Genomic DNA, 24518 nt, shown 5'->3' on the forward strand with positions numbered 1-24518 from the left:
GTGTCTAAACTGAGGCCTCTGTAACTCTCCTCTTAATGCATGGCATTGATAAGGCAAACCTGAAGTTGGTTATATGGGAGCGTACAGTCCTGATGCACAGAAACATAAAAAAGTGTTCTGCAGACTTTACCACTCAAGGTGTGGTTTGGTATCTTCTGGCTGTGCTTGCACTGTTGAAGGGGTTACTGCTGCCAACCACAGTTCATTACCTTTCATACCTTCTCAGATCTACAGGCCTAGTTTCCTAATTCATTTCAGATAAGGCCAGTTAATTACTTCAAGCAGCAGTTCTTTGCCAGATGATGAACAGCTCAGCTAACTAATAGCAGCCTCCAGCAGAGCAGTGATGAGTATAGGAGAGCAGTTAGCTCAGGTGCCAGCAGAGCCCCAGGTACAAAAATACACCTTACCTCAGTGACTCAGCTTCCCAGCTCTGTCCTCTCCCAAGAGTCCTATGCACAAGGAGCTCTGCTGTTGACAATGGACTTTCTTCTGAGCTGAAACGTGCAGTAAATATCCCAGCCCAGATGGTTTTACTCTTAAATTGCTTATAAGAGTGGATGAACTTCACAACTCCTAGTACACAAAGGCCTTCAAATCTTGCCATGGTATGATCTAAAAAGGAAGTATTTGGGACAGTCTTTAGCTTTATCTGGATCTTAGCTTTTTGCTTGGAAGACAGCTAGTCATAACTGAGATCCTGAACAGGAGAACAGAGGCAGCATCCTTCACAGTATCATAGAATAGTTAATCGTCTACCCTCATCTGAAATGAGACCTGAGCTTTAGCTTCATTTCCTCTTCTCTCTTTTCTCTCCAAAGCATGGGATGAGATAGTGGGGGCATTGCCTTGCTGCTGATCCCCAGCAGATACAAGCAGCAGCCCTGAGGGATGTCTGAAGCCTAAATAGTTTTGAAACCCTGAAGGCATAAGTAAACCACAAAGCTTAATGTTTTGCATTTTCTCTCCCCTGAAAATATAATTTCAGGCTACAGAGAGTGTTTCCTACCTAGCAATCTCCTCTAGACATCTGCTTGTAGTATAGACAGTTGCAGTCCCAAGGAGAAAAGAAACATGAAAGTGAAGGAACCATTTATCTTCAGCCCATGGCATGTATTTTTGATATGGGATGAGAGACCAGGCTGACCTGAATCATAGTTTTATTATGAACCAATATAATTTCCACAAGTTAATATGTTTTGAAACAAACACAGTTTGTCTGATTGTCTTTTTCACTCAGTACCAAAGTGCTGTTTCCTTTCTCATCCTAGATAACATCCAAATGACCATAGTGAGAGGTCAGATACATTCCCGAGTTGCCTGTGAAAGCTCAAATCTCCTGTTTTAGTTTAAAACCATTTCCTCTTGTCTTATCACAACATACATTGCTAACAAGTCAGTTCACTTCCTTCTTATAGTCCCCCTTTAAGAAGGCTGCTAAGAGGTCTCCCTGGAGCCTTCTCCAGGTTGAACAGCCCTGGCTCTCTCAGCCTGTCCTCATAGGAGAGGTGTTCCACTCCCTGGATCATGTGTGCAGCCCTCCTCCTCCAGCGATTTTTTGTTTGTCCTGTACTGTACGCCCAACTTAAGTTTCCCAACATGAAGTCCTAAATTTATTAGTGCTAGAAAGGGTAGCAGGGAAAGATCACCTAGTTAATAATCAAAGCTCCTGAATGTTGTAACTTAAATGTTTTTAATGCTTTAAGAATACCTCCATGTTTAAACCACTACTTTATCATCAAGAGTGCAGAAATACCTTCACCATTTATGCAGAAGGAGCTTGCAAATGCTTTCCACTGATTTCATATTGTTAGCAAGCATCAGCTTTGTCCCTCTGCTACTACTACCTGAATGAAAGGTGCCAGTGGCTCAGCTGGGATGGCCTTGGATTTGTTATCTCCCTGAGTGCCTGTACTAGACCCACTTGCTAACCTGTAGCACTTCCCCAGTCACTCTGGGGACCAGCATTTCATAGCGTTTCTCCATATCTGCATTTGCAGCATGCAACGTGGACACGGCGATAAGAGGACAGGGAGAGTGGTTAGGCCCTGGAACAGGCTGCCCAGGGAGGTTGTGGATGCCCCGTCCTTGGAGGTGTTCAAGGCCAGGTTGGACGGGGCCCTGGGCAACCTGATCTAGTAAATGTGTATGTTTGGTGGCCCTGCCAGGCAGGGGGGTTGGAACTACATGATCCTTGAGGTCCCTTCCAACCCGGGTCATTCCGTGTGATTCTGTGACACAGAGGATCGCCAGCAGCACTTGCAAGGCCCCAAGCGGACATTTGGATGTCAAGCCCTTTTCCAGATACTAATTTTCTTAACTCTAGAAACTTTTGGGGAGCGATAATCTTTAACAGCAAAGCGGGACAAGGGGCGGCTGCACAGGGTCAAGCGCACACCAGAGCTCGCACCCGCCTCCACAGAGGTCTCAGCCTCCGACCAGGCGACTCGCACAGCGGCGCCCGCTCGCGGCCGGGCTCTGCGGGACGAAGCTCCCCTCGGCCGGCCGGCGCCAAGCGGGGCGGGGCTGCGGCTTCTCGCCGCTCCGTCCCGAATCCCAATGCCCTAGCACTACCGGAAGACAGACGCCCGCCCCGCCGAGTCCCTCCGCCGCGGGTACGCCCACGGGACGAGGAAGAGAGAAAGGGGGCGGTGGCGCCGGGCAGGGCGGGGCGAGGTCGCCCCGCAAATATCGTAATAGTCCCTCCGGGCCGGGAGGCGATCGCCATGGAAACGCTGGCCCGCCCCGGGCCCGCCCCTGGTCCCCGGGTGGCTGCGGCGGCGGCGGCGGCAGGGCCTGGGCGCTGTATGGCGGCGGCCCGCAGCTGCGGTTGAGACGATCCGCCGATCTCCGTCGGCGGGCGGCGGCAGGTAACAGCAGGGCCGGACGGCGGGAGGGAGCGGGCGGCGGCGCTCCCCGGACCGGCGCCGGAGGGGCGGGGCGGGGCGGGGCGGGGCGGGCGGCGCGCAGGCCCGGGCCCCTTCCCCTCCCCTCCCCCCGCCGCGCCGCCGCAGCCCGGCGCCCACCTGGCGCCAGGTGCCCCCCGCCATCTTCCCGCAGCCCCTCCGGCCCGGCCCCGCGGAACACAGCGAAACAGGCCGGGTCGGACTGGCGTCTCGTCCCCGCTCCGCACAGACAGGCCCCGACGTGCTGCCATGGCTGAGGAAGCCGCCGCCGCGCGTTTCAGCGAGGAGGATTTTTACTGTCCCATCTGCCAGGAGGTGTTCAAAACGCCCGTGAGGACTATGAACTGCCAGCACGTGTGGGTATCCCTCCTCCCGCCCCCCTCCTTCCTTCGGAAGCGCTCGCCTCGCCTCCTCCGCCTTCCTGCCTTTATTTCCCTGCCTTCTACCCCGCCCAGTTTGCAGGTGCGGGGCCGGAGTGGGACGCGGTGCAGCCTCCGCCGGCCTGGCTCTATCCTCACCTGTTTCTTTTGTAGCGAGCGGGGCCGTCCGTGAGTAAAGGCACGCCCCGGAACGAGCCCCCGGCGTCTCGCCAGCGCCGGGCTGTGCTGCACTTGGAAGCAACTTCCAGACCTGACCCGAAATTGCGTTTTTTTTAAGCTTTATTTATAGCTTCCTACTCGTTTTTAAAGCGATCGTAGCGGAGTTGTCTCTTTCAGTGCACTCATTCGTAGTGGAAAGCCGTGCATGCTTTTAGGAACGTGTAATCACCAAGTACTGGCTGGTAGAAATGCAAAATAGCTTGGATGGTTGATACATTGCTTCGAGGAAAAGAGGCCAGGGCAGATCCGGGAAAGCTAATGAAGTGAAATGTTGGGGGAAACAGCAGGAATGTGGCTTTGCTGTATTCTTGGCTCCACTGAAGGACGATAAACAGAAGTTGCTCTGATAAGATTTCCAGTACCACGTGTCTACTGCACCATTTAATATCTCATTAATGATCAATCCGGTGTCCAGCTCAGGGATAGTAGACAATAGACTAATAGATAATAGACAATTTTTACCCCAGATTCCCCTGATTTCCCTTATACATCTTTTTAAGCGCTGCTATTTCATTTTCCCAATGTTTATCTTGTAAAACATCTTCTGCTCAGTAAGGGGTTAACTCTGATGTATCCCTTTTATGCTGGTAATGGCTCATCCCTTTACAGGGACAAAGTATCTGACTTTCTTCACTCTACTAATCTGCTCGGTAACTTTTTAATTTAGATTTTGCAGGAAGTGCTTCTTGACAGCAATGCGGGAAAGTGGAACACATTGTCCTTTCTGCCGGGGGAGCGTGACTAAAAAAGAAAGATCATATCCCAAAAGGGCTCTAGATGTTGAAAACAGTATGAAGAAAGCTTCTGGGCGCTGTAGATGCTGTGAGAAGCAGGTAGAGTAAAACTTTACAGACACTGAATTCTCTTACTTCTAACCAGACACTTCTGTGTGCCATTCATGTATTGGAGCTAACGTAGCCTATTGCTTTTCTTTGTATGGCTTGTGTGTGTAGTAGTGTGCAGTGCCTGCTGTCAGGTATCTGCTGGGTACGCCTGATGTAGAAGAGAACCTTGATTTGTCTATAGTCACTATGTGGAGTGTCAGTTTTACCCGAAACAACAAGAAAACTTGAATACAGCTATAAAATTGTTATCAGTGAGTTAGCTTACTGAAAATGAATGCTGGACATATAGGGGAAACCTCAGGAACTTTCACTATAGAAGAGCGATCACAACTGCTCTTAATATTTTATTTATATAAATATATATAAATATAGTTTTAGGTTGACAAGTATAAGTTGATTACTCTGTGTACACCAGCATTCATATGAAGTTTCTCATTGCCCTACATTAAGTCAGTGTGTTTACTATGCCTTTGTAAAGTGGATATCATTTTCAGAACACTGAGTGAAATCCTGACTCCCCTGAGCTCTAGAGTAGTCTATCTTCTAATATGAATGAATCTAGGATTTTAGCCACGCATTTTATTTACCAGTCCAGGTAACCTTCCTGTCAGTTTGGTTTTTCTTAGGACCTCTGTCTGCCAGTGTGGAAAGATGAGCTTCTTGCCTTGTTCCTCAAAACACATTGTTATGTGAAAGCTGGCAGAAAGAAGCACAAATTGATAAATCAAAAGGGAGAACCAAGCAGGTTCCTTGACAAACTCTGGGCACAGACTCATGATTTTGACTTATTTGGCTTCTAAACCTGTAAGCACTTCTGGCAGTGCTACTAAACTTGAAGTTCTGATGTGGGGCTTGTCCAAATTCTGACAAAATGAGGGCAGCTCATTAGGGCAACTCATTACTGTCTTACCTTGCAACTAAGTCAGATAGGCATCCTTAAGCTGGTGTTCATTCCCCTCTTTTTTTTCCTCAAATGGAAAGATTATGTATTATCAGAACATGCTTAGTATAAAACAGTTTTACTCTGCACAAAGTAAGAGTGGGCTAGAGAAGGATGAAAGCGGTTGTGCATATCCCATCCTTACGGCCCCTCTTCATGTTAGCTCCTCAGTCATTGATCTCAGTGTGAGAGTTTGAAGGTCCCACAACTTTGTTTCAATCAAATGGAGTTTACTGGCATTTTTCACAGCTAAGAGCTCTCAAAGTTAGCTGGCTATTAAGGGTGTGGGAATGCTCTCCAGTCTCATAGAGTGACAAAGAAGATGTTATCTTTGGGAAGAAGGCATTCATCCTGAGAGACATAAGTTAGTTTTCCTGTTGCGTATGATGTCCAAATAATCCCTGCATGTATTACTTTCTGTTTGCAGAATTATCTTCCTTCTACCATTGGATTGTTTGCTATAATTTCAGTAATTTGACATTTCATTTACAGGTTAGGTTTTCGTGGATGAGACAGCATTATAAAACGTGTAAGAAGTATCAGGATGAATACGGTGTTCCTTCTGTTATTCCAAAATTACAGATTTCACAGGATCCAACAGGGAACAGGTAATCAGGGTGATTTATGTATAACAATGCATTTCTTTCCCCTAGCGGAAATCATTTTATTTGCTTGTTTTTGTTGGTGGTGGCTTGTTTGTTTTTCCAGGACATGTTTTCTTCTAGTAATAATTATTGTCTGTGTTCTTAGGCTTAAAAAGGTGACAGTTTTTCCAGATATTTTTCTTTACTCAGCACACAGAAGAAAACCTTTCTCCACAATGGTTTGGAATATCTTTTAAGGGTCTCTTCTAAAAATGGTATCATATTTCCAGCTTACTTGCTTTGACAGCACTTGAGCAGCTTGCTTTGTAACAGATCTCATAATAATTTAGCCCCAAGGAAGTTCCCTTCTCCTTTTGTTCCTCTCTCTCCTTTCCCAACTCTATTTTAGTGGTTATCCTGTTTCAAAACATTATTGTGTAAGCTTTTGTTTTCAGATTGATTTTGCTTTGAGCTGATCTTTTATGAAAAGTATAAGGAACCTTCAGCATATTACACACCATAAAATCAGATATCATTTACCAATTTCTTTTCAGATAGTAAAGTTGAAGAACTTTCTTCCTCATACTTTCTGACTGATGTGTTATAGCCTGGGTGTGGGGTTGTTATTTTTGTTTGCTTTTGGTTTATTTTTTGAAGACCTTTTTTACATGCTGTTTTCATAGACTTTTTGTTATATATAGGTTGTGCTTTATGTACTGTGTTGACATTCTATTTTTAGCAGGCTGAGCTGTGCAGTTCTCAGGCCGTCAATATGTTGAAAGCAGAAGTTCAAACTGCTACCAGAACTAGTTACAGCAGTTGTTTAACTAAAACATCTGGATATTGTTACATGATTAATTAGTGACTATACTACAGCAGAATATTAGTGTTGTTATATGTTTTGTCTTGAAATTCATATTTTCTGGTATTAATGAATTTTAAGAACTTTTGATAGCCAAGTACAATAACACCATTTTTCATCTTTTTTCTTTTTCTTTTTTTTTTTTTCTTACATATAAAGTAGCAGGAATGATGCAGTGCCAGCCAGTGGAGAGATGGCTAATAATCAAATCCGTCAAGGAAATGCAAGGTAAGCTGCTTATTTTCCTATAGTTATTATTAAATTAACTGTAGTGTAAGCTTATGCTATCTAAAACAAACAAAACTACAACAAATTCTATTTTAAAAAAGTATTTAGTTTCTAATTTGTTTCCAACCATACATTAGGATTTTTCAGTGCTTTCTTGAAAGATTTGAACGCAAAGTAAGCAAGTAAGAATAAGGTGCAGTTGCAATTGGTTAACAAATATTTTGTGAAGTCCAAGTCTCAGTAGAATGCATTTAGACATACAGGTAATAAATGTGCTTTAAAATTGCTATTTAGAAGTAGTAATGATAGATGCTCTGTTAGGTCCACTGTTACATCAGTAAAAGTTGTTTTTTTGCTGTTATTGTTATTATTAAAATATGGGAAAGTAATATCAATCTAACTGTTGAATTAAGCTTTCTGTAATACTACTTCCAAAACTCCTTTTTTTCTGTTTAACACTGTATTTCTGCTTATAGTGGACATCCAACCTTCAAATGTCCCCTGTGTCAAGAAGCCAATTTTACCAGACAGCGCTTGCTGGATCACTGTAATAATAGGCATCTTTATCAAATAGTTCCTGTAGTAAGTAGAGTTACCTCTTTTTAATAAGTTTTTACTTATGCATAATTCTTTCTACTTTCATTCTGATTATGTGAGGGATTTTAAGTGCGCAGCATCTATACCTTAACAGGCCACTGTGATCTAAGTATAGCACTGCATTTAAATAGAGAAATGGGCTGACAATAGCAGCACACGGGGAAATGGTTTTGCGTTGAAAGAGGGAAGATTTAGGTTGGATGTTAGGGGGAAGTTCTTCACTAGGAGAGTGGTTAGGCCCTGGAACAGGCTGCCCAGGGAGGTTGTGGATGCCCCGTCCTTGGAGGTGTTCAAGGCCAGGTTGGACGGGGCCCTGGGCAACCTGATCTAGTAAAGGTGTATGTTTGGTGGCCCTGCCAGGCAGGGGGGTTGGAACTACATGATCCTTGAGGTCCCTTCCATCCTGGGTCATTCTGTGATACTGTGATCTGTGATTCTGTAATGGCTTTCATTTGAAAGCTTCTTGTCAAGTACCTGGTTGGTTTTAGGGCATTTCTCACATAGCTGTCTCATTTATCTCAATTTGAAACAAACTCAGCTTTTATAGTTGACATGCGCTCCTTCATTTAGTAACCAAGTTCTGTTTTTATAGAATTCCATCTGTAACTTGACTGTTGTTTTATTTGAAACCTACAGTTAGAACATAACATGAGGTATTCAGTAGGAGCAGAGGAGAAAAATCTGTTTGGTTTTCTATTCTTTTCATCTGTATTGGAAGAGTTATCTTCTCTTTATGCTAACTTGATCATCTCAGGTACATGAAAATCCTTTTAAGCAGTGTCAGATGTAGCAATTACAGTCTTTTCTAAATTTTATACAACAGAAATGAGCAGAGTGGCAGACAGAGGTGACAGTCCTCCACTCCTTAGGCAAACACTAACAGACTTGGAAAGCTGAATTGTAATTTTGAATGTTACACTGCTGAAATGAAGAATATCTAACACTATATTTCTGTGTAAACTGTAGTAAGATGTAACACTACTTTAGACTAGTAATATCCTTAGAGCGTGTCTTTAATGCACTCTCTATTATTACCTGTAGCTTCTAAAAATGTTCTCTTTTTCTTTCTCTTTCCCAAATTCAGATCTGTCCTATTTGCGTATCTCTGCCTTGGGCAGATTCTAGCCAGGTTACCAGAAATCTTGTTAGCCATCTAAATCTGAGACACCAGTTTGACTACGGAGAATTTGTGGTAAGCTTTTCCTTCTTTGTTAAGCAGGGGAGTAAATGCTAGTTTTTAGTTTATCAGAAACAGAAATGCTAAAAAAATAAAAAATGGGTTATGCACTTTGTTTCTGCTCTGGACAGAAGCTGGGAGTAGAATACTTAACTTCATGCTATCAACGTGAAATGTTGCCAGGAATAGATGTTGCCAACAGTTAAATAAGCACAGCTCCAAGCTGTTAGCTTAAGCCTTTAGTTCTGCATTCTCAATCTGAACCTTTTTTTTTCTTTCTATAACAGTCTATTATTCCTCCTCCTGAGGCAAACATAATGGGTTATACTCTGTTTTATGTGATATTTTTGGCCTTATGTGGCACCAGAGATTAAACCATAGTTCTCAGGACTAAAAGTTCATCTTGAAAAGCCAGGATGCTGCTACAGCCTCTCTTCCATTGTGTTGTGAAAGGGGCCGCAACATAGAAAAAGATGCTAGTATTCTTTTGGGCTCATTTCGATTAAATGGCCCTTGAGTAGATAAAAAGCTGCATACCCAGATGTAGTCACTGGGTAGATCATAACTGAAGCCAACCAGCTGAGTCCTGCATATGGGCTTAGAGATTTGGAGAGCTCATTCTGTAGTTTTGAGAGTGTTAACAGAGTTCAGGATATGCTGTGTTAGCCCTATATAGAAGAAACGGTATTTGAGGCATAGGCAGCCTCACAGGTTAAGGAAGGCAAAGATTAAGTATGTACTTTGTGTTGAGTGATCTGTGATGAAGGCATGGAAGAGGCTGACACAGGGGATTGAGCTGTTGAGCTTGGGTGCATCTTGAGAGCTTGAAGATGTAGAACTGGTGATTGGAATTATGATTTGGGAAGCCTGCCAGAATTGTACCAAAAAGATGTATTGCACTGTAATAATACACTTATAGTGATGGAGTAACATCTTGGAATACATCTCTTCAAAAGAAGCAGGATTAACCACCCATCTTTTGTGATAGATATGATACAATTTGTGATTATTGTAGTCTGGGGATAACGTTTTGTGTTTATTAATGGAAAAGGTTATGGCTACTTGGAAGCCCTGGTAGAAGAGTTGTGTGATGCAGTCAGCTTTCCTGAGCTGACTGTTCTGTGATGTAACTGAGCCAGGAAGAGAAGGTGGACTCTTCTGCCTTAATGAGCTTTGTCCTGCTCATCTGAGTTCTCCATCTCCTGGTTCTTGGTTAAATAAAGGATACTGTGCAACATAATCAAATCAAATACTTAAAGAAATACAGAGCCTCAAATGTGGAAAATGAATTATTGAACTAGAGGTTGTGGTATTTGATTATTTTACCATCTTGTTGATATTTTCATTTTGTTTAGAATTACCAGCTTGATGAAGAAGCCCAGTACCGAAATGCAGTTCAAGAATCCTGTCATGTGAACTTTTGAAGTATGGACTTCTGTCTTACTGGTTATCTCAGAGGAAAAATTACATGAATTCTCTTGGTAATCTGACATGTGTATTAATAAAAATGGTTTCATTTTTTCCTCGTTGACAAGAACTTTTCATATATGGTTTTACTGAAGCTCAAACTTGATATTTTTAATAAGATCAGTCTCTTGGAATCAGAGACCTTTCTGGAACAACTTCTTGTCTTCATTGTCTCTAACATCTACTGCTCTGTTAATTACAAAATGTTTTTTTTTTTTTAACTAATGCTGGATATTTTGACTGACCAATAAGAACTTTGAGAACAGCATTTTAGAGATGCAAAGATGCTCTGTTGCACTGTTGAATTTAAGTTCGTCTTTCGTCTCTTAACAATTTGTGTTGTCCTCCTGCCCGAGGACAGAGTTTTATTTGATGTTGTGATTTGTTCCTTACCATTACTATGTAAATGAAAACAGTGCCCGTGTAAGAAATCAAAATACTTGTTTTGTATAGATCAGCAATGCAGAGGTTTCTTTCACTAAGAAAGAATGTTGCCATTGCCTGGGAATAATTACATCTAATTTCTTCCCCTTTTTGAGCATAACTGAAGTAGGATGCTTGATTAGAAAACTGAATAAAGAGTTTTCTCCATACTCTGAACTATCAGTGAAGATAGCCCCCCTGCCATACTTTCCAGGCCATTCAGGAAGAGGTGTACTTCCTTGCTATGTGAGTACGACAAGCTGGTTTTTTGTTTCATTGGAGGTCTTTAAAACCTTCAGTAGTTTTAGGAATTTTAAGTTACCGTCTGTTCTGTCTCTCACAGCAGACTGTGTAAGTAGAGCATTTATTGGCTTCGGACAAATTGGTGCTCAAAAATGAACTTGTTTGTTTTGGTGAAACTGTTTAATGTGTGGACATCTGCTGCATCCAAAGGCTTGAAAAAACACTTGAGAAGAAAAGCTTGCTGTAAATTAATTACCAACATTCTGCTATTCTTGATAATTCTCAGCAAGACTGTCATTAAAATTGGAGGAAAAAAAAAACCACAACAAAATCCAAGAAACAACACTTAACAATTCTGAATTTAAATGGAAAATACATTTTTAAAAGAACTTCCAGATCTTTAATATTAATGGGAGGAAGGGGAAATAAATAAGTCATCTGCAGAGATGATATTTTTGGGGATTTAGACAGAGACAGTTCTGAATGTAAACCTTTGAGGACTGAACCTTCACACTGCATGGCAGTGACCCAACATCAAACTGTTCTTAACACGTACTGTATGTGTGGTGGTGAAGAACACACCTGGTCTTCTTTTCTATTTCTGTCTAGTTGGTGATTTGTATGTAATGATACCAGTTGTGCAGGAGTACAACCTCCAAACTTCTCCTGAGTATTCTCACTCAGTCCGTTTTAATGCTCTTTTGACCACTTGCCTCTTTGGAGTGCTTCACTGAAAGCAAAGGGAAAAGTTTGTTTAGGTTTCTTTTTTCCCCCCTTTGTTCCTCTGCAAAGCCAACTACAAAACAGGGCGAAGGAATTTTGATGTAGCCTGATGCTAAAGATTTAACTTTTTAAAAGAAAATGACCATGGTGTGTGTTTTTTTTTATTGCTGTGTAAGTTTGCAAGTTAATTTAATTAGTTATATGAAAGTTTGGGTAACTTCTTTAGATTCAGTAAGTTATTTATATAATCTGGCAATGACTGCCTATAGCCAATACGGATTCAGAACACCTTGTGGACACTGGAACTGGTTATTTCTGTTACTTGAGAGTAATTTAAGAATTGCAAATGAAATTACATCTATTTTAAAAGTCTGGGAAGCGAGTTCTTCTATAGCAATAATTAGTTGCCACTTGATGCATAGTTGCTGAAGTAGCATTTTGTTCCCATTTAAACAAAGAGACTTGAATGCATATTTTAAAGCAACAAATGTGTATCAATGCAATATTAAAAAAGAAAAAAAGAAAAAGAAACTTGCACGGTGTTTATTCCCTTTATTTGCATATGCTAATGTCTGTATTGGTAGGCACTGCCTTGCTTTTAATATTTTAAACTTCTAATATGAAGAGATTGCATCCTGCACATTCACTAGGTAAGCATTTCTGGAACATGAATTGATCTGTTTAAATATGCTGCTTCTGGTCATGATCTTTCTTACTGAAACTGAAACATGCATAAAACGTGTATTTGTAATGAGCCACGCTTGTACTCGAAACATAAAACCTTTACTAAGACATTGCTGTTGAATAATATGTTCATGTTGCATTGTGTATAGTTGAAATATGCTACGTTATGTTTAAATTTTTCCCTTATTTTTTTCTTCTATTAAAGTATTTTATTTTCTATTTGTTTCTTTGTTGCATAATAAAGATGATCAGTACGTTTGCTGCTGCTACTCCTTCTTCAGATACTTTTAAAACTCCAGTTCATGGTCAATTATATGCTTTCATAGTTTTAAGTTATGAATAGTGTGTGTGTTACTGAAACTAATGGCTTGTGGCCTTATCTCACAGTCCTCTCATGTGCTGACAGGCTATTTTACATCACGTCTTATGATCTTTTCATGAAGTATAACTGAAAAAAGTTGAGGGGTTGGACAAAACTGTTCCTAATGCATCTTTTCACCCTCTCCTGTTAGATTATTGCTGTCTGAGTTAATAGAGAAGTAACCTCCTAAAAGAAAGATTTACGTAACACTTGATGCCAATAGCAAACCTTGTTATTTAGGTAGGTTTAGTGAGAAGAACTAATTTGGGGCTTTGATTGCTCTTTTTCTTTGTTTTTGCTGTGAAAAGAGTTTCTGGTTGCATTATTGGACCAGTGTGGCGGCATGCAGGTGGTTTGACCTTGTGCTCCTCTGAGCTGAAAAGCCCTTCCATTATTTTTGTGTTCGAAGGTCACATATTCGACCTATATTCAACCTATATTCAAAGGTCACATACAGAATAATATGGTTATAAGATTTGAGTTAAGGTCTTATTTTGAGTGATAGAAGTTGGCAAAATGTATGAATTTACTTTTTGTTATTTAGTGTTCTTTCTCCTTGTAACATAGTTTTGTGAGCTCTAAATAGATTACTGTACCACTTAACTCTGGTTATAAGCCCTTTGTTAAAGATTCCATTTAATTTTCTTATACTGCAGCAAAGCGTATCTCATTATTTAGAGACAACGCACTCAGTGTGTTTAATTCTCCTTGGATGCATTTTCATAATATAATAAGTGAGCTCTGTAGAACTCTCCTTAGTCCTGCTCCAGTCCTTAGTCAGGACTTCATTCCCAGGGTGAGAGAGGGACATTTCTGTGTCTGGGTCATCTTCTGACAAGTAGTCAGGCCTAGATGTTATTCATATTGGGAAGCATTTTTGGGCTCCTTGAGATGTTATTTTTCAGGCCAGTGAGATGTGAACACGAGTTTGTTAGAATTACTGTAAGTATACAACATATTTTAGGATATTTTTTTGATACCTTTTGTTTTATTGGGCACAAACTGGAACAGAGGAGGTTCCCTCTGAGCACCAGGCAGCACCTGTATTGGGGGGTGATCCAACCCCTGCTCCATCATGGACACCAGGGCAGAGGCCCAGGTCCACGTCCAGTTGGCTGCTGAAGGTCTCTGAGGAGCAGAGCCCACACACAGCCTCTGGGCAGCCTGTGCCAGTGCTCCGTCACCTGCACAGCACAGAAGTGCTCCTGGTGCTCTGAGGGAACATCCTGTGCTCCACTTTGTGCCCACTGCCTCTTGTCCTGGCAGTAGGCACCACTGCAAAGAGCCTGCCTCTGTCCCAGCAGGTAGACTTAGATGGGACCCCTCTGAGCCACTTCTTCCATGTGCTGAACGGTGCCACCTCTCTCTGCCTTTCCTCACATATCTGGGCCTTTCAGCAGGCCTTTCTCCAGGCTCATGTTTGTGGCAGTGGTGTTGTGGAAGGTACGATGGACGTGCCACCTCAGTTGCGAGACTGTTCAAACTTCAGTAGTTCCTTCTCTGATATTTTTTCTTCTTTCTTAATGCAAGCCACAAGAGGGCACTGAATATTTTTGGTTTGTCTGTAAATACAGTACTTAAGAATGCTAATTTACTCAAGTACTTGTACTCCTTGCTACTTTTAGTCATAGGATATTTCTACTCAGATATTTCATAAAGTGTAATACATCTTTAATGGCTTAGGGATTAAGAGACTTTATTGTGGATTGGAATGATCCCAGCAAGAATGTTTCTGATATGCTGTGAAACCTCAAACACGTGTGTTTTATCATCGGGGCTGTGTCCACCGAGGGAGAAGCGAATGCTTCCCGCTTCACAGCGGGACTCTAAGTGCAACATACCCATGCAAGCTCTTCGCAATTCGTCTCCTTCTTCTAACGTATTCTTTAGAGGTCTTTTAAGATTAAAGGGTTGCAGTGCAGCTGGAAATCACCAGGGGGCATCTGAGGACTGTTGCTGTCTGTGCTAGGAGCAACGGGGCTGGTGCTGGTTTTGCCTTCGTGCTTCATAGCTGCACACTCACCAGCTGCTGCAGTGATGAGGTACCAAGTTCAGGTAGGACAGTGGGTCTTATAAGCTTCTTGGTGCTTTGAAGTTGCCTCAGGCCTCTGGAATGAAGAGAGAGGTTCCCCCTAGTGAAGGCGCCCACATCTCACATCCCTGGAGTGTGCTCCTGGAGCTGTAGCATGATATCATGGCCAGCTACAGCTGCTTTGGGCTGCACACTGCTCACAGTTTGTTTCCCAGTGTAAGCCCACTCATAAAACGTGATTGTGAGAAAACACCTCAGGTGTAGGTTCAGGTTCCACTGGAGGGGAAGAGGTGTAATCTTGTGTAAGAAATTATCTTGTTTACAAAAGACAGTTTTCTCACGTAAATGAAAAGATAACAGTTAAAGAACACCTGAAGTGGCAGTGGGCAGCAGAGTGTGAAGTGTTATACACCTGAGCTTCCTCTGGTTGCTTCGTAATGTTGCTTTTTCTCATTTACCTTCAACTAAGTAGTGGGAGGAATCAGAAGGTTTATTTCCTTTTCTTGATAACCCTTAGTCAAAGCAAACATGTCACATTTGCTCCTCTATAAGAAGGTGGAATCTATTGTGATTTTCACTCCCATACTGTATTTCCTCATGACTCCTGCAGGATTTGTGGATCTTGGAGTTTCCTAATTTGACATTCTTAGGTGTCCAACTTGAAACGCTTTGGATTTGATTGAGGGTGTGTTATCTTGTAGGTTTATCTGACAGCTCTTATCTTTATTGGTGTTTGTGCCTCTTTAGCTAACATGACAGTTTTGCAGTGTTATCCCCTCATGAAATTAACCAGAAAAAGTGGAACTAATCTGTGCAAGATAACACATGAAGTCTGAGACAGAGCAAGGAACAACCAGCTATCTGAGAATGATGGACCATTGGAATATCATCCTGCTAAGTGGGGTACATAATGCTCTACAAGCCAGCAATTTTCAAGATTATTTAATTAATTTATCTCATTTAAGTTCACATTGAAACTTGGTCAGTCAGGTTTCACCTAAGTGTCAACATGCCCTGACTCACAGTTGCTCACTGCACTATACAGATAGCAAAATTACCAAAGCATTTATGCTGAAGTGTAGAGCAACCAAACTAGCCAAGTACAAAAGTACCCACCAAAGATCCTAGAAAAACTCTGTCCATATAGAGCTATTACTTACTTTCTTTTAATTGGTTCTATTATTTTGCATATTGAATTTAAGTTTCTCCTACAGACCACATGCAAGAATAGAAAGATATTTTTGTGCTCTCCCGCACTTCACTCATTTATTGCTTTTCCCAGTATCTCTGCCATCATTATTCTCCATTCCTGGGCTATTATCCCCAGATATAGCTTTACTAAGCACATGTAGCTTTCTATCTGCGTTGGAAATTGCCTGATGAATGTTCCTTATTCTGCAATAAAACCACAAGATGCAAACTGCAGGATTATTATTACAACCCATGCTATGGCAGTGCCCACCTTTGGTGGTGCAGACATAAAGAGACAGCAGCCTGCTCTGTATGCCCATCTGTCTGGTGCTGGAGATCTTCCTGGTCACTACAGTAGATTTGTAGCAACCTCAGCATCGATTTCTAATGTCTTTCCTTGTAATTGCTTGTACTAGCAGCAAGGGAGCCTGTGGGTCTGCAGGGAAAGAAATCTAATTGACTAGCAAAATCTTAGATTCTGCAGGTGTCTCTTATAGTTACTCAGGGCTTATTAGATAGCTTAGCACCCATAAAAGTTGTAAAACATGTTTGAAGGCAAAGAACTGTAAGAAAAGAAAGAGAAGCAACCTGCTAAAGACCTGTTCCTTCTGCTTTGTGTTTCATGCTTTTCCCCTCAAATATAGAGCTTCTGGTCAGGATGCTGGTGGACTCTTTTTGCAGATTAAACTGAAAAGTAACCAAAATACTTGTGATCCACAGGTCCCTGACTGTATCAAGAAAGAACATTAGTTACTTTTAGCTGTTACAGGTCTTGGTAATTGTAGGATAAGTGCATAACCTAAGACTGCCACTTTTTATTCATCTTAATATGCACACCACCTATTTAAATATGTTGCACTAGCCTTCATGAATTCATGAATCCAGTTTGCTACCTCATGGGAGACACGTGTCACACAAAGAACTTTCACCTCTTTTTTTTTTTTCACCTGTCAATTATCTGTTGTGCTGTGTTTTCTTGTTAGCAGATTACTGACTCATATCTCCTATTGTGAAGAAGTTGGTGTGAGGTCAGTATTGGTTGATGCATCTTGCAAGTGTGGACGTGGGGTGAGAAAGGAGAATGTCCCTATCAGTTGCATGTAGAACAGACCAAAGACATACAAAAACTGTCTACTAAGCTCTTTTCCAATGCCAAGTGGCCACACCAAAAAACACGTTCATTCTTTTGAGACCTTTTGAGTCCTTTTGAGTCCTATCAGGTACTGTAATCACAGAATAATGGTTGTAGCTGTTGCAGTCTTTTCCTTTGAGCCGACAGTGTGTTTTTTAAACAAGTATTATCATTCCCACTTAACATGCTTTAGTTCGCAGTACAGAGGAGTGCTGGTGCTTATGAACTGAATCCCTTTGGTATGAAGCTAAACCAGAATATGTGCTTCAGAGCCTGCTTAATGCAGTCCAATTGCCACTGCTGACTTGCAATCCTTTCGTCAGATCACAACTTGGCTAAGAAAGGTGTACAACATAGAAGCCAGGTTCTTAGCACCAAATACTTTGATTTACAAATTTGTTCCAGTTGGTAAATGTTACTATAGGCATAGCCAGCTTAACCTAGAGAACCTCGGAAGGGAGAATTACTGGCATCACCCAGCAGATGCAGAAGGCATTAGGAAGGATTCAAGGACCACTGAACTTGCAGAAGAAGCTCTGATTAATAAATCTCAACTGGCAGTGTGATTGTTGGTGGAGAGAGGACTACGTTATTTGCTATTAACCATTGTGGAAAATACAATGATGTAGGAGCAGTGACATCCACAACTGCTGCTTCTCAGTGGCTAAACAGTAAAATAAGCTTGGAATCGGGCAGCTAGAAGTTAAGCTTGGCAATTGCCTAAGAGTAATTAGTTGCTTCTTACCAGCTCCGATACTTGAAATTTTAGGAGAAATGTTATTAATTTTGATATAATCATGCCGAAATCTGTTCTTTGCAATCACCATACAAAATCCAAATGTCATTTTAGTCTTTTTGGAATTCTAATCAGGTAGCGGGTCTGGAGAAATAAACAGCTCGCCAAGTCTGATCACAGAATATCTGCAAGTACCTTGAATTTAAGCATAAGAAGAAGCCAGACATTTCAGCGCTCACTGGCAGTCTGTAAATAGATGACTGAAGTCAGAAGAAACTCAAACTCCAAGTAGTAACAACAACAATAACACAAGGGCAAAAGAGACATTTTAAAGATTAATCTATATGGATTTTTTAAAATAATCCAGAAGAATACCGCTGATGTACTGACAAAGTCCAGTGCTTCACTTTTATCGACAGTATAAATGACATTGCCTTTTCTAAAAGCAAAATTCCAAAAGTATGTTGGAGGTAGATCCATGCATGTGTTTACCACCTTCCCTTCTGCAAAAAAAACCCCAACATATAAATATGTTTAGGTCTTACCTGCTGAGTGCCTTATGAGCTTTCAGTTTTTCAAAGGGATTTAGTGCCAGCTTTATTCACAGACGTACGCATTGGCTGAGGTGGGAAGGTGGCTCTGGAGACTCCCTGGTGTGACTTCCGTGCTCAAAGAAGAGTCCTCGCAGCTGTGGCCAGATGGGTCTTGAATATTTCCAAGAATAAAGACTTTAAAACCTATCAGGGCTACTTATTCTGATGTTTAATCACCCTCAATGTAAAAGTGCTTAAAACTGATTGAACTATTTGTGGGTTGTCTTAGTACAGTTATGATGGACTTCACAAAGTAGAGGCAGGGAAGTTAATCGTTGATGAAAGGACAAAGGTTTCAGTTTATGATATTTACTGTTTTAAACACCAAGTTGGTCTGAATTCTATTAGTTCAGATGTTTGCTGACTGGATAACAACATGGACTGGCTTTCTGTGCTCGTGCTCCTAAGTTGTCTTCTTCAGGTGGTCTGGAATCAGGTAAGAAAACAATTTGTGCATTTTCTTTGTATGCTCAAATAAGCAGTACAGTTTGATATGAGTTTGGGAGGAAAAGACTGAAGTTGTTCCAAAATAAGAATTTTGTTTCTTCTTCGTGGAGCAGAAACAAAGATTTCTGTCTCCCTTGAGCTGCTGATCTTAGTAGGCTTGTCTATGTGTCAGGGGGTCTTCGAAACACCAGGGCTACTTGATTTCCACATTCGTTGAAATCAGGAAGAGCTTCTTTTCACATTTCTGGATGTTACTACTAAGAGTTATGTAGTCTGAAGGAAACACCTGTAAATTAGGGGTTCTCATCATATTCCAGCCTATGTCTGTGATGAGACTGCAAAGTTTTCACTGGGCGATTCATCACATCTTTGCATGGAAGCTCAGTGAGGTCCATCATCTTTTAGAGATGCCAGGACATCATGATGGTTCCATACCTATCTTAAAGACAGATGATTTTTGTATGCAGTAACTCATTTATTTCTCCACTGATTACCACCAGTACATAATTTTTACAACTAGAATAGGTGAGGTGTTTTTCCCACCTATTTGAGATGCACATGAATTATAAGCCAGTTAAATATGCTGACAAGCCATGGTTTGACCAACCTCCAGTGAAGCTTAATTCATGTGTGTCATGTTGTGTGAAAAGTTAAGGTCTAATATTATAAATGTTCCAGGAAAAAAACCAAAAAAACAACAAACCAAAAAGAAACCCAGCACAGTTTGGTGTAGATTTATAAGTAGCTTTGTTCAGATTAAATCAGTTTCCTCATTGGAACACCTCATAGGTGTACTTCCCCTGTTATGTGCCTGTGAAATGTGAATCTCTTATTTGTTCAGAAAATTTTCGGAGGCTAGAAATTCATCACCTGGGTCTCAGTTGTCAGGCCAGTGCCAAGGCTGAAGCTGTTGTTACTTGAACAAGTAATACACTGATACTTCTTCGGAGACTGAGTAATTTACTGTTAAGATTCACATGACTAAAGGCCTAATTTTGTTCCAAAATAAATAAGAAGAAATGATGAAAAGAATTCCATCCATGTAAAACATTCATTGACAATTTTCAGATCCAGTACCAGCCTGGATTTCAATTGATTGCTTTTCTTCAGTAATGGATTCATACTTTGTTTTATACACGTTAGATACCGCTGGGCTTAGCTACACTGATTTCTGTTTATGAGCTCTGACTTTAGATAAAGGAGCTTTTTTCATGAGCTAGCCAATTTTTACCATTAGCATAGCCATGTTTTCTGATTAGTAGATATGAGTATGTAGAAGTTTATAATTACTGAAGCTATAAAAATGTCTGCCCTCCATTAATGGCTGTAAGGCTGTTCAGCATAGAATCACAGAGTTACAGAGTCATAGAATGTATTGTCTTGGAAAGGACCTTAACACTCATCAACACACTGCTGTGTGCAGGGCTGCCCTGGGCCCCATCCAACCTGGCCTTGAGCACCTCCAGGGATGGGGCATCCACAGGTTCCCCTGGTAGCTGTGCCAGCACCTCACTGCTCCATTAGCACTATTTAATATAAGAGAAGGTTGACTTGCATGTTGGGCACTCTGGCATGGAATGGGAAAAAAGCTGAAACAAGAAAATGAGCATTTCCAGTCAAATGAGAAGACAGTGGGTCCAATCAGCCCAATACAAGCAATGTGATAAATACTGTTATTTGAGCATAAATGTGTCTCTAGTACTGTAGAGAGAATAATGCTAGCTGCATTTCATTGTGTGCCTTTCTAATAATATATCTTTTCCTTTCTTCTCCCCAGCCTGCTCTGGAAACTACTGGTGAGTTCTGTTTACAGATCAATTTGTATGCATGGGAAGCAGTCAACAAAAACAGCTGCTCATAAACATTGCTAGGACAGACGCAGATTTATAATTACTGTTATTGTTATTGCATTAATTTTCACACATCATAAAGATAACAGCAAGGGCTCACATCCTACCTCACTTGTGTTTTTATTTTTCAGAAGTAGACATAGATGGAGGAATTGATCAAGACATCTTTGACATCAATGAAGGTTTGGGTTTTTTTTAAATTCATTTTCTCTCTCTTTTATTTTGCTGGTAGCTATAGATCAGTATAATAACTACATGTTAATCTCCTCTTCTCCTTAGCCTTAGGACTGGACCTTTTTGAGGGAGACATCAAACTTGATAGGGTGAGTTCAAATGTGAAATATAAAACCAGAACTGTGTCATTGACTCATGCAACGTAAAGTATTAGTGGTGTGAAATGTGATTGATGCACCCTGCTCATACGAACAATAAATGCTGTTTGTGTTACGATGAACTGGAAATGTTTGGAGATGCATTTCTACAAAATGTCATAGGCAATGAAGGACTCATGTGCATTTACAGAAACATTATCCAGAATAAGGTCAGTTTTGCCAGTAGATCAATATCATTAGCATCATGTTATGTTATCATGGGTAGAAATGTGCTTCACTTCAAACCCAAGCTGTAGGCCTTTCAGTCTTCCAAAGGTTTTGAACTCTTTGATTTCTTATCTTTCTTATATGAACTCATAAGAAACATAGTGTTAGCAGAATCTTAGTCCTTGATCCTAGATCAGTTTTTACAGAAAACTGCATACTTTCTTTCTTTCTTAGATGCAAGAACGAAACTCCATCATTGGTGATGAATATCGCTGGCCCCATGTCGTCCCCTATGTCCTTGAAGATAGCCTAGGTACTGTATTTGTCCTTGACAATGTCTGTATTTCACTTTGATTGAAATGTTGATTACAGGTCAGTAAAGATCCATGGCATCCTTTCCTCTTCCTACTGCCACGCTGTTAGTCTAGAGCAGGCCATTTCCCCCAGTGGGATTTGGTCTGAAAACGCACTAGCAGGATATCTCACCTTGGTCTTGGTACTGAGGTCCCACCTCTTGACTGAATGCTCTTAACCTGACATTGTTATGACCCAGCAGATTGGTTTGCTTTGAAAAGCATATGTCCAAGGCATTAAACTGTTGTAAGAAGAACAAATAAAATCACACTAATGATCTTATTAAAGCCAGGCAGCTTACTTGGCTGTTTACACCACCTAGAGCACTGGGGGCAAACTGACATTCTGGGTTGCAATGCAGTTTGCAGTGGCACATTGCTGAGTGCCCTGTTGTGGGGTCGGGCTGCTCTCCATCCCTTCAGGTCCACTCAGCTGTGGCTTTGCATGGCAGAGAGGAATGGTGAAAGAGAGAATTCAAGTTCTCAGAATCACAGAATTGTAGGGTTGGAAGGGAGCTCTGGAAATCATCTAGTCCAACATACAGACATACAGTCACTATGTTCAAGTCCCAGAGACTTTCTGTGAGAGATGTATAGCCTACAGTTAGCCCTAGGTGAAATCTAATGTCATCATTCACTGTTTACTTAATTCTTGTTCAGGAAAATCTCAGTGAATTAAGTGAAAAAAAAAATTACAAATTGAAGAACTGAGTACGATTATCTATTATATACTCATTATGTCCTATTTTATACATACATACTAAAGAAAAATTAAAGAAAAAAAAACACAGAAACAGAACAAGGGGAAGATAAAATGTCACAACAGCATAATTTGGTTGTTTCTAGGCCCCTACACAGGTCTTAATCCAGCAAAAATGTTTATTTTGATTGAAGATTGCTGGAGCAAGACCCACCCTTAAGGTAGGGGCACTTTGGACTTGCTCAATGCGGGTAACAGTACAAACCCAGTGGCTCAACACTGACAAAAACACTGTTTACATTGCAGAAGTTAATGCTAAAGGAGTCATCCTCAAGGCTTTTGAACAGTATCGACTCAAAACCTGTATTGACTTCAAACCTTGGGAAGGAGAGGAGAATTATATATCTGTGTTCAAAGGCAGTGGGTAAGAGGAAAATTATGAAATAATTCTTACCTTTTTATTTCTTTTTGGCTACTGACTGTATTCATGTCCAGCATTCTCTCTAAAACTCATTTATCTGATTGTAATTCTCTGGTTTTCTTTGTGTCCATTTTCTGTCTTTTGTTTTTTAAACTAGAAAATGTAGTATCTTTCAAAGCAAGTATTATAGAGTAGTAATTAAGTTTCTCACTGATACTTGCTTCTAAATGTAATGAATAATCAAGTCCCTGAAGAGGTGAAGATCTGAAACAAGCCCATCAATTTCTTGACTGATCTTTGGCTACATGGAATGTCACTTTGATGTGGTCATAGCAAGCATATCTTAGGCTTTAGAAAAAGAAAAATCCTATTAGAAATGTGATAGGTTCAACTGTGGGACAATGCATTTACTTCACTGTAACAAGCTGAACTGCATTTGAACAATGTCACATAAACATCCAGACTGTTAGATGCTGCCTAGCGCTGTGACGTTACACAGAGGTTTCAGTTTATCTGTTCTGATCAATAGCTACGCTATTTCACCTTAGTTTTTGCAAAATGATTTTCTAGGAAAACAAAGTTGCACCAGCTGCTTCCTTTTCTAAGACAGTCTTTATCAAAGCAGTGTAACAGAACAAACACGCTCTGCACACTGCACCAGCCCATTTCTATCTTGTTGGAAAAGGAGATCAGGGAAACTTTGATAGCATGGGGAGGGAATTTACTTTCAGAAAATCATCTCCTGATATGAGAAAATGCACTTACAAATGGGAAAAGATTTTCTAATAGAAATGTTTTCTATTCCTTTTAGCTCGTTCTGAGATATTTGTATCAGATAATTGTCTCAAAAGTTCTTCATTCTCCGACTGTATTTTCTAATCTTTGTGCTGTGCACCTAACATTGAATCTCAACCCTAAAAGATGCATAAATGGCTACACAGAAAGTAATGCTTTCCCCAGTGTCTGTGAAACTAATGGAAAACTCATGTAACCAAACTTTGGATTTCTTTGTCACATGAAGTTATTCATCAAATTTACAAATAATTGTAAATTATTTGTAAAAATAATATGTAATAATATAAAAATATATATAATAATATAAAAATAAAAATTGTAAAATTTGGGGAAAAAAAAAAAAAGGACAGCATTTAGCCTATGGCAATTAAGTTTGTTGGCTGCCCTGTACAAAAACAAGCTTGTAGTCTCTGATGAATGTACACAGTGCCATCAACCCCCAAGGGAAGAGTCCTATCCCTACAGTTTATCTAACACATGCCAGGGTTTGGCTACCACCTCTACTACATTCACAAATGCATCTATCACTAAGCAAGTAACAACTAATTCAAGTCTATGCATTCGCAGCAGAGGTTAGATTGAAAATCTGTTTAAAGACCTTTTCTTTCCTCCCGTCCCTATAATAAGCAGAATACCTGAGAAATGTTTGTGAATGACGGAAGTGCAAGAGTGTCAGAAGTGGCACATGCCTGCAAAGCTCATCTAGCAGTCTGGAAAGTGCCATTGCTACTCTTCTCATGAAGGATGGGGCTCATTCACCAGGAAAACCAGCATGGCATGGTAGAGTCCAATGGTTAGCAAACCAGAGAGGACCAACCCTGTATCATGTATTTCCAAATGGGAAACCAAGTTTTCATGGAGCATTCCTAGGAGGTCACTTCATCTCCTCGGCACTGTGGCATAAGGCAAAGGGTGATCTTTGATACTATAGACAGTTATTTGCTAGCAGGATGTGAGTGTAAAAACAAGCCTGGAAAAACTAATGGTTCTTTGAGAACGGCACTGCTACTGATGGCATGTGTCTCCTTATGGCCTGCCTTCTAAAAAGCAGGTTGGTGAGATTAGTGAGAGAAAATACCTCCCCACTACT

At 40.8% G+C, this 24518-nt stretch overlaps 1 protein-coding gene across 5 annotated transcripts in view; it reads left to right on the forward strand.

Annotated features, from left to right (window-relative positions):
- The first annotated feature begins 2758 nt into the window (after window positions 1-2758).
- Window positions 2759-24518, forward strand: part of LOC107310133 (E3 ubiquitin-protein ligase RNF138) — a 36948-nt gene continuing 15188 nt past the window's right edge. The window contains exons 1-11 of one of the 5 annotated variants that reach the window (XM_032442698.1): window positions 2993-3262; window positions 4173-4338; window positions 5783-5898; window positions 6896-6964; window positions 7441-7546; window positions 8646-8753; window positions 20548-20566; window positions 20752-20802; window positions 20900-20943; window positions 21394-21472; window positions 22519-22636. In XM_032442698.1, the coding sequence (XP_032298589.1) occupies window positions 3156-3262; window positions 4173-4338; window positions 5783-5898; window positions 6896-6964; window positions 7441-7546; window positions 8646-8753; window positions 20548-20566; window positions 20752-20802; window positions 20900-20943; window positions 21394-21472; window positions 22519-22636 (983 nt within the window). In that variant the 5' untranslated portion in view covers window positions 2993-3155. Of the gene's footprint in view, window positions 2871-2992; window positions 3263-4172; window positions 4339-5782; window positions 5899-6895; window positions 6965-7440; window positions 7547-8645; window positions 8754-10093; window positions 12548-18643; window positions 18760-20547; window positions 20567-20751; window positions 20803-20899; window positions 20944-21393; window positions 21473-22518; window positions 22637-24518 lie in introns of those variants that run through there. The other 4 variants (XM_015855485.2, XM_015855486.2, XM_032442697.1 and 1 more) reach the window with 4 other exon arrangements.

This window comes from Coturnix japonica, chromosome 2 (genome assembly GCF_001577835.2).
Source record: "Coturnix japonica isolate 7356 chromosome 2, Coturnix japonica 2.1, whole genome shotgun sequence".
Lineage (NCBI taxonomy): Eukaryota > Metazoa > Chordata > Aves > Galliformes > Phasianidae > Coturnix > Coturnix japonica.